This window comes from Lutra lutra, chromosome 5, assembly GCF_902655055.1.
Source record: "Lutra lutra chromosome 5, mLutLut1.2, whole genome shotgun sequence".
Classification (NCBI taxonomy): domain Eukaryota; kingdom Metazoa; phylum Chordata; class Mammalia; order Carnivora; family Mustelidae; genus Lutra; species Lutra lutra.
Genome location: NC_062282.1, coordinates 98,314,397 through 98,327,398, shown reverse-complemented (window position 1 = coordinate 98,327,398; position 13,002 = coordinate 98,314,397). Strand labels below are relative to the sequence as shown.

The following is a 13,002-nucleotide window of genomic DNA, read 5'->3' as shown; positions in this document are numbered from 1 at the left end:
CAAGACTTAATAGAGAGTTCAAAGCCTCCATAAAAACAGGGCATATGATAACCATTTTAGTTAGCCTGGCAAGTAGCCTGAGCACCCTTTGAAAACTCTCTTCTTTAATTTGGAGGGCCCAGAAGTTGATCCTCAAATGAGATATTTATGGCAGCATTTGGGAAAATGTAATATGCTATGTTAGATAATTGTTACAATAATTGCAACAACCACATCCCACCACAAAACATTTGGAGAACAATCTGTACAGTGGAGGTTCATGTAATGAAGGAAGGCTTCTCTCTAAAAGGATTCTTCCTCCATCCTATAAAAGGATTCGGACTGTTCCTGACTTCCGGCCTCCATGTAGAAAGGAAGAATCTTACTTGCACTGACTCTTCATGGAGCGCTCTCCACCATCCCGCCCCCAGCGAATCCTTGCATATCTGACAATAAGTTTGAGTCAGGACTCCTATATGCAGTATCACATAAACCGGGAGATACAAATGGCACATTTTACCTTTCTACCTTCTCTTTTGTACTTTTTTTTCTCTTTTATTCTCTCCAGCCAGCCCTTTTGTTCCCTAGATCACCAATCTCCCAGTTCTAATCCCTCATTTTAAGGGTCACAGGTATACTACTCAACACCATCATGAATCAGGAAGGGGAAAAATGCTGTTTTGAGTATTGTACATAGGTGTCATGAAGTTCATGCATAAAGGCACATCCCTACGTTTCAGTTTAGAGAGGAAAGCTGGGGCCAAATCAGGGAGGACCTTGTGAAGGCATTTCAACTTCATCCTGAAATTAGAGGTGGTTTTTTGAAGAGATTTTAAATAGGTGATTGTGCAACTAGAATTGCTTTCAAGATAGATTATTCTAAGAGTAGTACAGAGGACAGAGGAACCCTCTACAAGGTTGTGGGTTGGGTGGGGTGAGGTGGTCAGTATGATGAGGGCAGGCTTGGGAGCAGACAGGTTCATGAGGAAGGTATTGCAGTGGTGTAGGCCAACAGTGATCAGACTCTGAATTAAAACAATTACAAGGGGAATGGAGTAAAAGGAATTGGATGGGTAATTGATGGCATTAACACGATGACATCTATAGGAAATACATGAAAAGTACATGAAAGTGTAAGTCCAGGAATCAAATGGAAGAATCAGACAGAAGATGAGAGAGCTGGGTCAAAATACCTTCCACATTTTTCCAGACGGAAATAATAGTTTTTCTAAACTAAATTGTTATTGTCTTTACTTCATTATGGCCCTTACAATATTCTACTTTTTGTCTAGTTTTTTATTAATGTACTCTGCTACTGAGTGGTAAATATGTAGGGCACAGTGACTGTTGTTTGTTGTGGTATTACTCTCCTAAAATGTCTAATTCTGTGCCCTAGAATAAATAAGAACTAACTATGGTGAAAGAATGGATTAAATTTTATAATACACTATATTTTGTGAGGCACTTTTTTTTTTTTCACGGTCTGTACAATTTATACACAGAGACAGGGACCCAGCCTGGGCCCCTGTATCCCCTACAAATATAGAGTTCTCTCTACAAAATATAGATAATTTAGCTCCCCAGAACAATGGGGGGGGTGGGAGAGGGACGGCAAAAGGAGGAAGGTTGAGATCGACCCTCTGAGGGAGCAGAGGGCAGGGTCTGGAGGGATAAAGGCACCATCAGCACTGAGAGGTGAGGGAAGGGAAGGGGCTATAGGAGGGTGGCCAGAGGCTGGGGGCCCAGGGTCTGGGTACACCAGAGTGGGGCCTCTGAGGTCAGTGTTTGTGAGGGGAAGGGGCTCACTAGTGTCTTTGGTAGGGGCTGAAGGCACCACTGGTAGGGACCGGGGTCGCACAGGAGTCATAAATAGAAATAGGGTGATGGGGGCGGGGAGAAAGGGTGACTTCAGGTACTAGGAACCCAGGAGCCGAGTGTAGATGACAAAGAGCAGCAGCATGAGGACCACGTAGAAGAAGATGAAGCCGCCCAGACCAGAAGGGGGCCAGACGGGCGGGGGGCCCTGCCCCCCACCCGCTTCACAGCCTCCAGGGTGGTCCACAGCCCCTGGGCAGTGCCCTGGAGGAGATCCGAGGGCGAGCACAGGTCGGCCTCAGGCATCCCCATTTTTCGACAGGCTTCTAAGAAACTCTCCACATTTTTCCGAGACTTGAGAGCACTAAGTTTTGGCACAGCAGGTGAGGGCACATGGATGAAGGGCACGGAGCGGGGCCGCAGCTGGTTGGCCAGCTGACACAAGATGACCCCATTGGCCAGAGCTTCTGCCAGGTCCTCGGGCAGGGGCCGCTGCAGCCTTGACTCAGGGACCTGGCGCAGCTGTGCCATTAGCTCCTTTTCATCCAGAAGCTGGGGGGAAGCACTTTTAAATGTATAAATCATTAGATACTTGCAGCATCTTTGGGAAAGGTGTATGACAGTTATTATTCCCATTTTTCAGGTGAGAAAACCTATGGTCGGAAATATTAATATAATATAGCTAGTAATTGGCAGAGCTGGGTTCATATATCTGATACAGCATCTACCATATGCCTATACTGTTTTTCATAAATGTCTCAGTGTCTTCACTCATGGCTGTTTATTTTTAATAAATAAGGTAACAGATTTTCTAGCCGTTACCATGTTAACTACCACAAGAATAAGAGATAGAAAGGAATGGAGAGGGCTCTGGAAGACAAAACCACTGAGTAAGTGATAGGGTGCTCATCAACTTTTGGGATCATTTTCTTCCTTCCAAGCTCTCTCCCATGTGTAGGCACTGAAAATCTGGAAACTATTTCCTATTACTAGAAGGGTTTAGGTTTTGATTTTACCAATGGAAGGCACTTGCACAAAGTGTAGCATGTGAAAAGGGAGAGGCCATTTTCTATACAGAGTTTGGGCAGGCATATGGTTTTCTCAAGGATTTCCAGATAACCCCCTGAGAGTCACCGCTCACCCGCCTTTGTACAACAGTTAGCTTAGGTCATGGATACAGTCTCCTATGAAGCCTTCATTTCCTGAGTTATTAAATGCTAGCAGTGGTATCCCTGATCTTCACACCACCTAGCCTTTGCAATGCTTGCATCAGCTGATAAATCCTTATATTAAATCCCTTTGTACTTTAAATACCTATAGTGGTTCTGTTTTCCTGATTCATGCACATTCAAAGAAAATACAAGTATTAAAAAAAGTGTTACAGGGCACCCAGGTGGCTCAGTCGGTTAAGCGACTGCCTTTGGTTCAGTTCATGATCTCAGGGTCCTGGGACCAGCCCCACATTGGGCTCCCTGCTCGGTGGGGAGTCTGCTTCTCCCTCTGCTGCCTATGCATCCTCTCTCTCACTATCTCTGTTGTTCTGTGTGTGTCTCTCTCTCAAATAAATAAATAAAATCTTTAAAAAAATGTGTTCCAGGGTTGCCTGGGTGGCTCAGTGTGTTTAAAGCCTCTGCCTTTGGCTCGGGTCATGATCCCAGGGTCCTGGGATGGAGCCCCACATCGGGCTCTCTGTTCAGCGGGGAGCCTGCTTCCCCCTCTCTCTCTGCCTGCCTCTCTGCCTACTTGTGATCTCTGTCTGTCAAATAAATAAATAAAATCTTTAAAAAAAAAAATGTGTTCCAAGCTGAGGTCATGTAGTTAAGAGGCAAATAGCCCTGTTGGCCTCATCAACCTTTATAACATACTTGCAATAGTCCCTTATGTGAGAATACAGGGGAACAGATCATAGATTGACAAACATTTCTACTCAGAGTGGTTTTAATACAGACTTCCAGTGGCTTGATGCTGGGGATTGATACTTAGGACATTTAGTTTCCCAGAAAACTTTAGGTGAGCCCATTCCCCTAAAACACTGTCAGGAACCTGAAGTTTTACCATGGGTAGAATGGAGTTTCACAATGGCCATGTGCAGGAATGAAAGATTGCTAAATTTGAAATTTCATGTATAGTCATGTTCAGATGGGTTGCAGATAGATGGATTAAAAAAAAAGATTTTTCTAGTAACCCATGGATTGATGGAAAGATATTCAAATAGACTGGTGTTAGAGTGCTAAAAATTTCCATGCATTCCTTTGTTTGTTTTTTTCAAATAAGTAAAATGAAGTTGTTAATGCCTAGAAAAAAATATCCAACAATATGACCTTACCTTTCATCAATACTGTTATTGTCCTTTGCTTTTCTGAATTCTTCTGGTCAATGCAGATAATAAAAACCCCTTGTCAGCCATCCAGCTATGGTGATGACCTTTCTCTCAAATGATCATTTCCTATTCATTTGCTGCTTTGTGCTAATTTTCTAGGCTAGACAGCATAGTTGCAAACACAGAATACACTGGCTTTGGTTCAGTTCTTAATATCTTGGTGAGGGAGGAGGGGAACAGCTTACCTTTTTCTCAGGTCACTGGATTGCTGCCTTTTATGGTGCTAGACAGGCTGAGTTATTCAGTAACTCTTGGGCATTTCCACTGCTCTCCTAAGGCACGTAGGTAATTTTGGTTTTGTAGAAACTTATTTCCCCACAAATATATTTGACACTGAATCAAACCTTGATGAGCCAAATTTCATTTTTCCAAACTCTAGGGATGGGTAAACCTGGCTTTGTGTTCAATTCACTGAATATCTCAAAACAATTTTTCAAATGTCCTGGGTTTGGCCAAAACCAAATATACTTTGCCAAACATTTAATTTAATTTAATAATAAAAAAAACCCATCTGTATTATAATGAAAATTTAATCCATATGTTTGATTCACTTTTTGCACTCAATCCATCAAAATATTTTGTAAGAGTTATCTGAAGTCCAAAAGGCCTTCTATGCCATTTAAAAAAAAAAAAAAAATGAAGCCAGTGTAAGCCTTTCTGCCCCACCCCAATGTGTTTTTCTCTGCTATTAGGGAAGTTCTGTTTTCCCAGTCCCTGTCTGACTCAAGCCTTATCTGTACTCTTTCTCTGACTCCCCCATTTCACACTATTTCCACTCTGATTTGATCACTAATCGAAGTGGCTCATGAAGACCTTATCCATTTTGCTTTCTGGTGTTTCCTGAAGAAGGAAATAAGTGAAAGGGGGAAAAGACAAAGAAAAAGACACTAGCTTTTCCTTTGAGGAGGAACCTAGTTACGTAAACTCAAGCTATAGTGACGTGTATCTTCTTTGACTCCAACGTTGAATGACAAACCATGCACCACACTGATGTGGGTACATTTGATGTTGAAGAGGGACTAGAGAGATGATTTAATTTTCCCTAACTATGATTTGTAGAGGTAACCCCAACAGAGACTTTATGGGGAAAAAAGACCAAGCATTTGAAAGCTGGCTAATTTCTATTCATTTAAATTTTAAGTGGGATTTGAATAGGAAGATACTTAGTTGGTCAATTGGAGAAGAAACTAAAGGTTTAATATATCAGTATACTTTGCAGACTAGCTATGCTTCATCAGGTAATTGGCAAACCAGTGGTGGCTGAGGATGGGAGGACAGGCTCAGCGAGGAAGGGTCAGAAAGGGAGGTTGGTACCCATGGCTGCTCTTTTCAATGAGGTAATCCTTCCTCAGTATTGCACTGTTGTCCCTGTGCTTACTGCCAGTAGCCAAAGATCTCCAGATGCAATTGATCTCATAGATCAGAACAGAATTGGCTTGGACAGCCTGTTCTTTCCCAGTGATTAGGACATAGCATATTTTTCTTCCCCCTCCCCCTCAGCCCTATCTTAGTCTCTTGGCTGAAAGTTCTTTTGTCTTTGGATTAATCTAGGGTTAATCTAAGTTTACTCACTTGCTGCAAACCGTGAGCTGGCAAGGTAGAGAAAATCTTCAAATAACTCTGAAAACTGTGTTCTCATCGTTCATGTGTGCTCTGATTTAACCTCTGTCGATATTGGACTCCAGCTAACCTGAAGAAACTGGGCACAGGATGTAGCAGGATTAAATCAGAGATTAGTTCTGCATCTTATCTAAGATAAAATTCTCATTTCAATGTCAACATGCTAGGAGGCCTTTTGACACTTTATTTTTATCATAGAGAGCATCTAACAAGAATCATGGAACATGAAAGGAATTTCAGAAGATAGCTCTTCTATGCCTCTGCCTCTAGGAAAGACTGCACTTAAAAATATCCCCTTAATAGAGAGCTCCTTCTCCTTCTTTAAACCCTCCCTAGTGACACCCACAAACTCTTTGCTAATGTGTTCTGTATCTCTCTAAGTAAGGCAATTCCCTAATTAAGCTGATTATGAGATTTGGGGGGTGGAACTGGGTACCTAGTGAGATACTTCTGTCTCCCAAAGAAACTAAGAAGTAAACAGCAAGAGCTGAAAACAATGCTGTGGTCTGCAAGTCAGGAGAACCACGTCCTTACTGGACCTAGGAACAAATTCTGGAACAAATTTTGACTCTGAGTTAGTGATGTAACCCATTTTGGCCTTAGTTTCCTCATTGAAATAACGAAGAAGATCCCTCAAACTGTAAGATCCCTTACAACTCTGTAAGATTTTTCTTTTTTCTTTTTTTTATGAAGCTATTTAAATGTTTTTTTTTGTTTTTTTTATTAATTTTATTTTTTATAAACATATAATTATTTTTATCCCCAGGGGTACAGGTCTGCGAATCGCCAGGTTTACATACTTCACAGCACTCACCATAGCACATACCCTCCCCAGTGTCCATAATCCCACCTCCCTCTCCCAACCCCCCTCCCCCCAAAAACCCTCAGTTTGTTTTGTGAGATTAAGAGTCACTTATGGTTTGTCTCCCTCCCAATCCCATCTTGTTTCATTTACTCTTCTCCTACCCCCTTAACCCCCCATGTTGCATCTCCTCTCCCTCATATCAGGGAGATCATATGATAGTTGTCTTTCTCCGATTGACTTATTTTGCTAAGCATGATACCCTCTAGTTCCATCCACGTTGTCGCAAATGGCAAGATTTCATTTCTTTAGATGGCTGCATAGTATTCCATTGTGTATATATACCACATCTTCTTTATCCATTCGTCTGTTGATGGACATCTAGGTTCTTTCCATAGTTTGGCTATTGTAGACATTGCTGCTATAAACATTCGGGTACATGTGCCCCTTCGGATCACTACGTTTGTATCTTAAGGGTAAATACCCAGCAGTGCAATTGCTGGGTCATAGGGTAGTTCTATTTTCAACATTTTGAGGAACCTCCATGCTGTTTTCCAGAGTGGTTGCACCAGCTTGCATTCCCACCAACAGTGTAGGAGGGTTCCCCTTTCTCCGCATCCTCGCCAGCATCTGTCATTTCCTGACTTGTTAATTTTAGCCATTCTGACTGGTGTGAGGTGATATCTCATTGTGGTTTTGATTTGTATTTCCCTGATGCCGAGTGATGTGGAGCAATTTTTCATGTGTCTGTTGGCCATCTGGATGTCTTCTTTGCAGAAATGTCTGTTCACGTCCTCTGCCCATTTCTTGATTGGATTCTTTGTTCTTTGGGTGTTGAGTTTGCTAAGTTCTTTATAGATTTTGGACACTAGCCCTTTATCTGATAGGTCATTTGCAAATATCTTCTCCCACTCTGTCAGTTGTCTTTTGGTTTTGTTAACTGTTTCCTTTGCTGTGCAAAAGCTTTTGATCTGGATAAAATCCCAATAGTTCATTTTTGCCCTTGCTTCCCTTGCTTTTGGCGATGTTCCTAGGAAGATGTTGCTGCGGCTGAGGTCGAAGAGGTTGTTGCCTGTGTTCTCCTCAAGGATTTTGATGGATTCCTTTCTCACATTGAGATCCTTCATCCATTTTGAGTCTATTTTTGTGTGTGGTGTAAGGAAATGGTCCAATTTCATTTTTCTGCATGTGGCTGTCCAGTTTTCCCAACACCATTTATTGAAGAGGCTGTCTTTTTTCCATTGGATATTCTTTCCTGCTTTGTCGAAGATGAGTTGACCATAGAGTTGAGGGTCTATTTCTGGGCTCTCTATTCTGTTCCATTGATCTATGTGTCTGTTTTTGTGCCAGTACCATGCTGTCTTGATGATGACAGCTTTGTAATAGAGATTGAAGTCTGGAATTGTGATGCCTTTGGCTTTCTTTTTCAATATTCCTTTGGCTATTCGAGGTCTTTTCTGGTTCCATATAAATTTTAGGATTATTTGTTCCATTTCTTTGAAAAAATGGATGGTACTTTGATAGGAATTGCATTAAATGTGTAGATTGCTTTAGGTAGCATAGACATTTTCATAATATTTATTCTTCCAATCCAGGAGCATGGAACATTTTTCCATTTCTTTGTGTCTTCCTCAATTTCTTTCATGAGTACTTTATAGTTTTCTGTGTATAGATTCTTAGTCTCTTTGGTTAGGTTTATTCCTAGGTATCTTTTTTTTTTTTAAAGATTTTATTTATTTATTTGACAGAGAGAGAGATCACAAGTAGGCAGAGAGACAGGCAGAGAGAGAGGGGGAAGCAGGCTTCCCGCTGAGCAGAGAGCCCGATGTGGGGCTTGATCCCAGGACCCTGAGATCATGACCTGAGCTGAAGGCAGCGCCTTAATCCACTGAGCCACCCAGGCGCCCCTATTCCTAGGTATCTTATAGTTTTGGGTGCAATTGTAAATGGGATGGACTCCTTAATTTCTCTTTCTTCTGTCTTGTTGTTGGTGTAGAGAAATGCAACTGATTTCTGTGCATTGATTTTATATCCTGACACTTTACTGAATTCCTGTACAAGTTCTAGCAGTTTTGGAGTGGAGTCTTTTGGGTTTTCCACATAGAGTATCATATCATCTGCGAAGAGTGATAGTTGAATTCTTCTTTGCCGATTTGGATGCCTTTAATTTCCTTTTGTTGTCTGATTGCTGAGGCTAGGACTTCTAGTACTATGTTGAATAGCAGTAGTGATAACGGACATCCCTGCCGTGTTCCTGACCTTAGCGGAAAAGCTTTCAGTTTTTCTCCATTGAGAATGATATTTGCGGTGGGTTTTTCATAGATGGCTTTGATAGTATTGAGGTATGTGCCGTCTATCCCTACACTTTGAAGAGTTTTGATCAGGAAGGGATGCTGTACTTTGTCAAATGCTTTTTCAGCATCTATGGAGAGTGTCATATGGTTCTTGTTCTTTCTTTTATTGATGTGTTGTTTCACATTGATTGATTTGCGGATGTTGAACCAGCCTTGCAGCCCTGGAATAAATCCCACTTGGTCGTGGTGAATAATCCTTTTAATGTACTGTTGAATCCTATTGGCTAGTATTTTGGCGAGAATTTTTGCATCTGTGTTCATCAAGGATATTGGTCTGTAGTTCTCTTTTTTGATGGGATCCTTGTCTGGTTTTGGGATCAAGGTGATGCTGGCCTCATAAAATGAGTTTGGAAGTTTTACTTCCATTTCTATTTTTTGGAACAGTTTCAGGAGAATAGGAATTAGTTCTTCTTTAAATGTTTGGTAGAATTCCCCCAGGAAGCCATCTGGCCCTGGGCTTTTGTTTGTTTGGAGATTTTTGATGACTGTTTCAATCTCCTTACTGCTTATGGGTCTGTTCAGGCTTTCCATTTCTTCCTGGTTCAGTTGTGGTAGTTTATATGTCTCTAGGAATGCTTCCATTTCTTCCAGATTGTCAAATTTGTTGGCGTAGAGTTGCTCATAGTATGTTCTTATAATTCTCTGTATTTCTTTGGTGTTTGTTGTGATCTCTCCTCTTTCATTCATGATTTTATTTATTTGGGTCCTCTCTCTTTTCTTTTTGATAAGTCTGGCCAGGGGTTTATCAATCTTATTAATTCTTTCAAAGAACCATCTCCTAGTTTCGTTGATTTGTTCTATTGTTTTTTTTGGTTTCTATTTCATTGATTTCTGCTCTGATCTCTATGATTTCTCTTCTCCTGCTGGGTTTAGGGTTTCTTTCTTGTTCTTTCTCCAGCTCCTTTAGGTGTAGGGTTAGGTTGTGTACCTGAGACCTTTCTTGTTTCTTGAGAAAGGCTTGTACCGCTATATATTTTCCTCTCAGGACTGCCTTTGTTGTGTCCCACAGATTCTGAACCGTTGTGTTTTCATTATCATTTGTTTCCATAAATTTTTTCAATTCTTCTTTGATTTCCTGGTTGACCCATTCATTCTTTAGAAGGATGCTGTTTAGTCTCCATGTATTTGGGTTCTTTCCAAATTTCCTCTTGTGATTGAGTTCTAGCTTCAGAGAGCATTGTGGTCTGAAAATATGCAGGGAATGATCCCAATCTTTTGATAACGGTTGAGACCTGATTTAGGACCAAGAATGTGATCTATTCTGGAGAATGTTCCATGTGCACTAGAGAAGAATGTGTATTCTGTTGCTTTGGGATGAAAAGTTCTGAATATATCTGTGATGTCCATCTGGTCCAGTGTGTCATTTAAGGCCTTGATTTCCTTGTTGATCTTTTGCTTGGATGATCTGTCCATTTCAGTGAGGGGAGTGTTAAAATCCCCTACTATTATTGCATTCTTGTCGATGTGTTTCTTTGATTTTGTTATTAATTGGTTTATATAGTTGGCTGCTCCCACGTTAGGGGCATAGATGCTTAAAATTGTTAGATCTTCTTGTTGGACAGTTCCTTTGAGTATGATATAGTGTCCTTCCTCATCTCTTATTATAGTCTTTGGCTTAAAATCTAATTGATCTGCTATAAGGATTGCCACTCCTGCTTTCTTCTGATGTCCATTAGCATGGTAAATTCTTTTCCACCCCCTCACTTTAAATCTGGAGGTGTCTTCAGGTTTAAGATGAGTTTCTTGTAGGCAACATATAGATGGGTTTTGTTTTTTTATCCATTCTGATGCCCTGTGTCTTTTGATTGGGGCATTTAGCCCATTAACATTCAGGGTAACTATTGAGAGATATGAATTTAGTGCCATTGTATTGCCTGTAAGGTGACTGTTATTGTATATTGTCTCTGTTTCTTTCTGATCTACTACTTTGAGGGTCTCTCTTTGCTTAGAGGACCCCTTTCAATATTTCCTGTAGAGCTGGTTTGGTATTTGCAAATTCTTTCAGTTTTTGTTTGTCCTGGAAGCTTTTAATCTCTCCTTCTATTTTCAATGATAGCCTAGCTGGATATAGTATTCTTGGCTGCATGTTTTTCTCATTTAGTGCTCTGAATATATCATGCCAGCTCTTTCTGGCCTGCCAGGTCTCTGTGGATAAGTCTGCTGCCAATCTAATATTTTTACCATTGTACGTTACAGACTTCTTTTCCCTGGCTGCTTTCAGGATCTTCTCTTTGTCACTAAGACTTGTCAATTTTACTATTAGGTGATGGGGTGTGGACCTATTCTTACTGATCTTGAGGGGGGTTCTCTGAACCTCCTGGATTTTCATGCTTGTTCCCTTTGCCATATTGGGGAAATTCTCTCCAATAATTCTCTCCAATATACCTTCTGCTCCCCTCTCTGTTTCCTCTTCTTCTGGAATCCCAATTATTTTAATGTTGTTTCGTCTTATGGTGTCACTTATCTCTTGAATTCTCCCCTCGTGATCCAGTAGCTGTTTGTCCCTCTTTTGCTCAGCTTCTTTATTCTCTGTCATTTGGTCTTCTATATCGCTAATTCTTTCTTCTGCCTCATTTATCCTAGCCGTCAGAGCCTCCATTTTTGTTTGCACCTCATTAATAGCTTTTTTTTATTTCAACTTGGTTAGATTTTAGTTCTTTTATTTCTCCAGAAAGGGCTTTTATATCTCCCGAGAGGGTTGCTTTAATATCTTCCATGCCTTTTTCAAGCCCGGCTAGAACCTTGAGAATCGTCATTCTGAACTCTGGATCTGACATAATACCAATGTCTGTATTGATTAGGTCCCTAGCCTTTGGTACTGCCTCTTGTTCTTTTTTTTTGTGGTGAGTTTTTCCGCCTTGTCATTTTGTCCAGATAAGAGTATATGAAGGAGCAAGTAAAATACTAAAAGGGTGGCAACAACCCCAGGAAAATATGCTTTAGCCAAATCAGAAGAGATCCCAAATTGTGGGGGGGGGGGGAGAAAGGGGATAAAAAGAGGTTCAGAAAGAAAGAAAAAAAAAAGGAAAACCAATAAAGAAAAAGTATAAAAAGGAAAAAATATATATATATATATTAGATAAACTAGTTAAAAATGTTAAAAAAGAAAAGGGTAAAAGTTAAAAAAATTTAGCAGAAGAAGAAAAAAAATTGAAAAAGTAAAGAAAAAAAATTAATTTAACTGCAAGGTTAAAGAATCATGGGGAGAAAGCTATGAATTCTGTGCTTTGCTTTCTCCTCCTCTGGAATTCCGCCGCTCTCCTTGGTATTGAAAATACACTCCTTGGTAGGTGAACTTGGTCCTGGCTGGGTTTCTTGCTGATCTTCTGGGGGAGGGGCCTGTTGTAGTGATTCTCAAGCGTCTTTGCCCCAGGCGGAGTTGCACCGCCCTTACCCGGGGCCGGGCTGAGTAATCCGCTCGGGTTCGCTTTCGGGAGCTTTTGTTCCCTGAGCGCTTTCCGTAGAGTTCCAGAGGATGGGAGTGAAGATGGCGGCCCGGAGGAGCCCGGGGGCCCACTCCTCAGTGCGCCCCTAGAGAACAGCGCCCAATGACTCCCGCCACCCTCGCCTCCGGCCGCGCTCCGAGCTGACCGAGCCTGCGACCGGTTCAAGGTAACCCCGAGCTGAGAGTCACTCCTCAGCTCTGTCTCTGTAGCCGGCTTCCCCATTCTAATACCTGTGAGCTCTGCGACACTCAGACACCCCCGATCCTTCTGTGACCCTGCGGGACCTGAGGCCACGCTGACCCCGCGTGGGCTTCACCCCGGTTAAGCCTCTGGAGCGATGTCCCTCAGCGGAACAGACTTTTAAAAGTCCCGATTTTGTGCTCCGTTTCTCCGCCACTCACCGGGAGCCGGCCCCTCCCCCCGCAGTCTATCTTCCCGTCGCTTTGGATTCACTTCTCCGCCAGTCCTACCTTGCAGAAAGTGGTTGATTTTCTGTTTCTAGTGTTGCTGTTCTTCTTCTCTTCGATCTCCCGTTGGATTTGTAGGTGTTTGTAATCTTTAGATAAGCTATCTAGCTGATCTCCCGCTACCTGAAGTAGTCTCAGC

The 13,002-nt window shown here is 41.7% G+C and overlaps 1 protein-coding gene across 1 annotated transcript; it reads right to left on the bottom strand.

Moving 5' to 3' along the window:
* Nucleotides 1–1,458: 1,458 nt before the first annotated feature.
* On the bottom strand, nt 1,459–2,349 carry LOC125100246 (leucine-rich repeat and calponin homology domain-containing protein 4-like). The gene has a single exon (XM_047730280.1). The coding sequence runs from the start codon at nt 2,323–2,325 to the stop codon at nt 1,888–1,890; it is 438 nt and encodes a 145-aa protein (XP_047586236.1). The 5' UTR covers nt 2,326–2,349; the 3' UTR covers nt 1,459–1,887.
* Nucleotides 2,350–13,002: the final 10,653 nt, after the last annotated feature.

Bases quoted from the DNA above. Each gene is read 5' to 3' on its own strand.
- LOC125100246 (XM_047730280.1), bottom strand. From the start codon at position 2,325: ATGGCACAGCTGCGCCAGGTCCCTGAGTCAAGGCTGCAGCGGCCCCTG.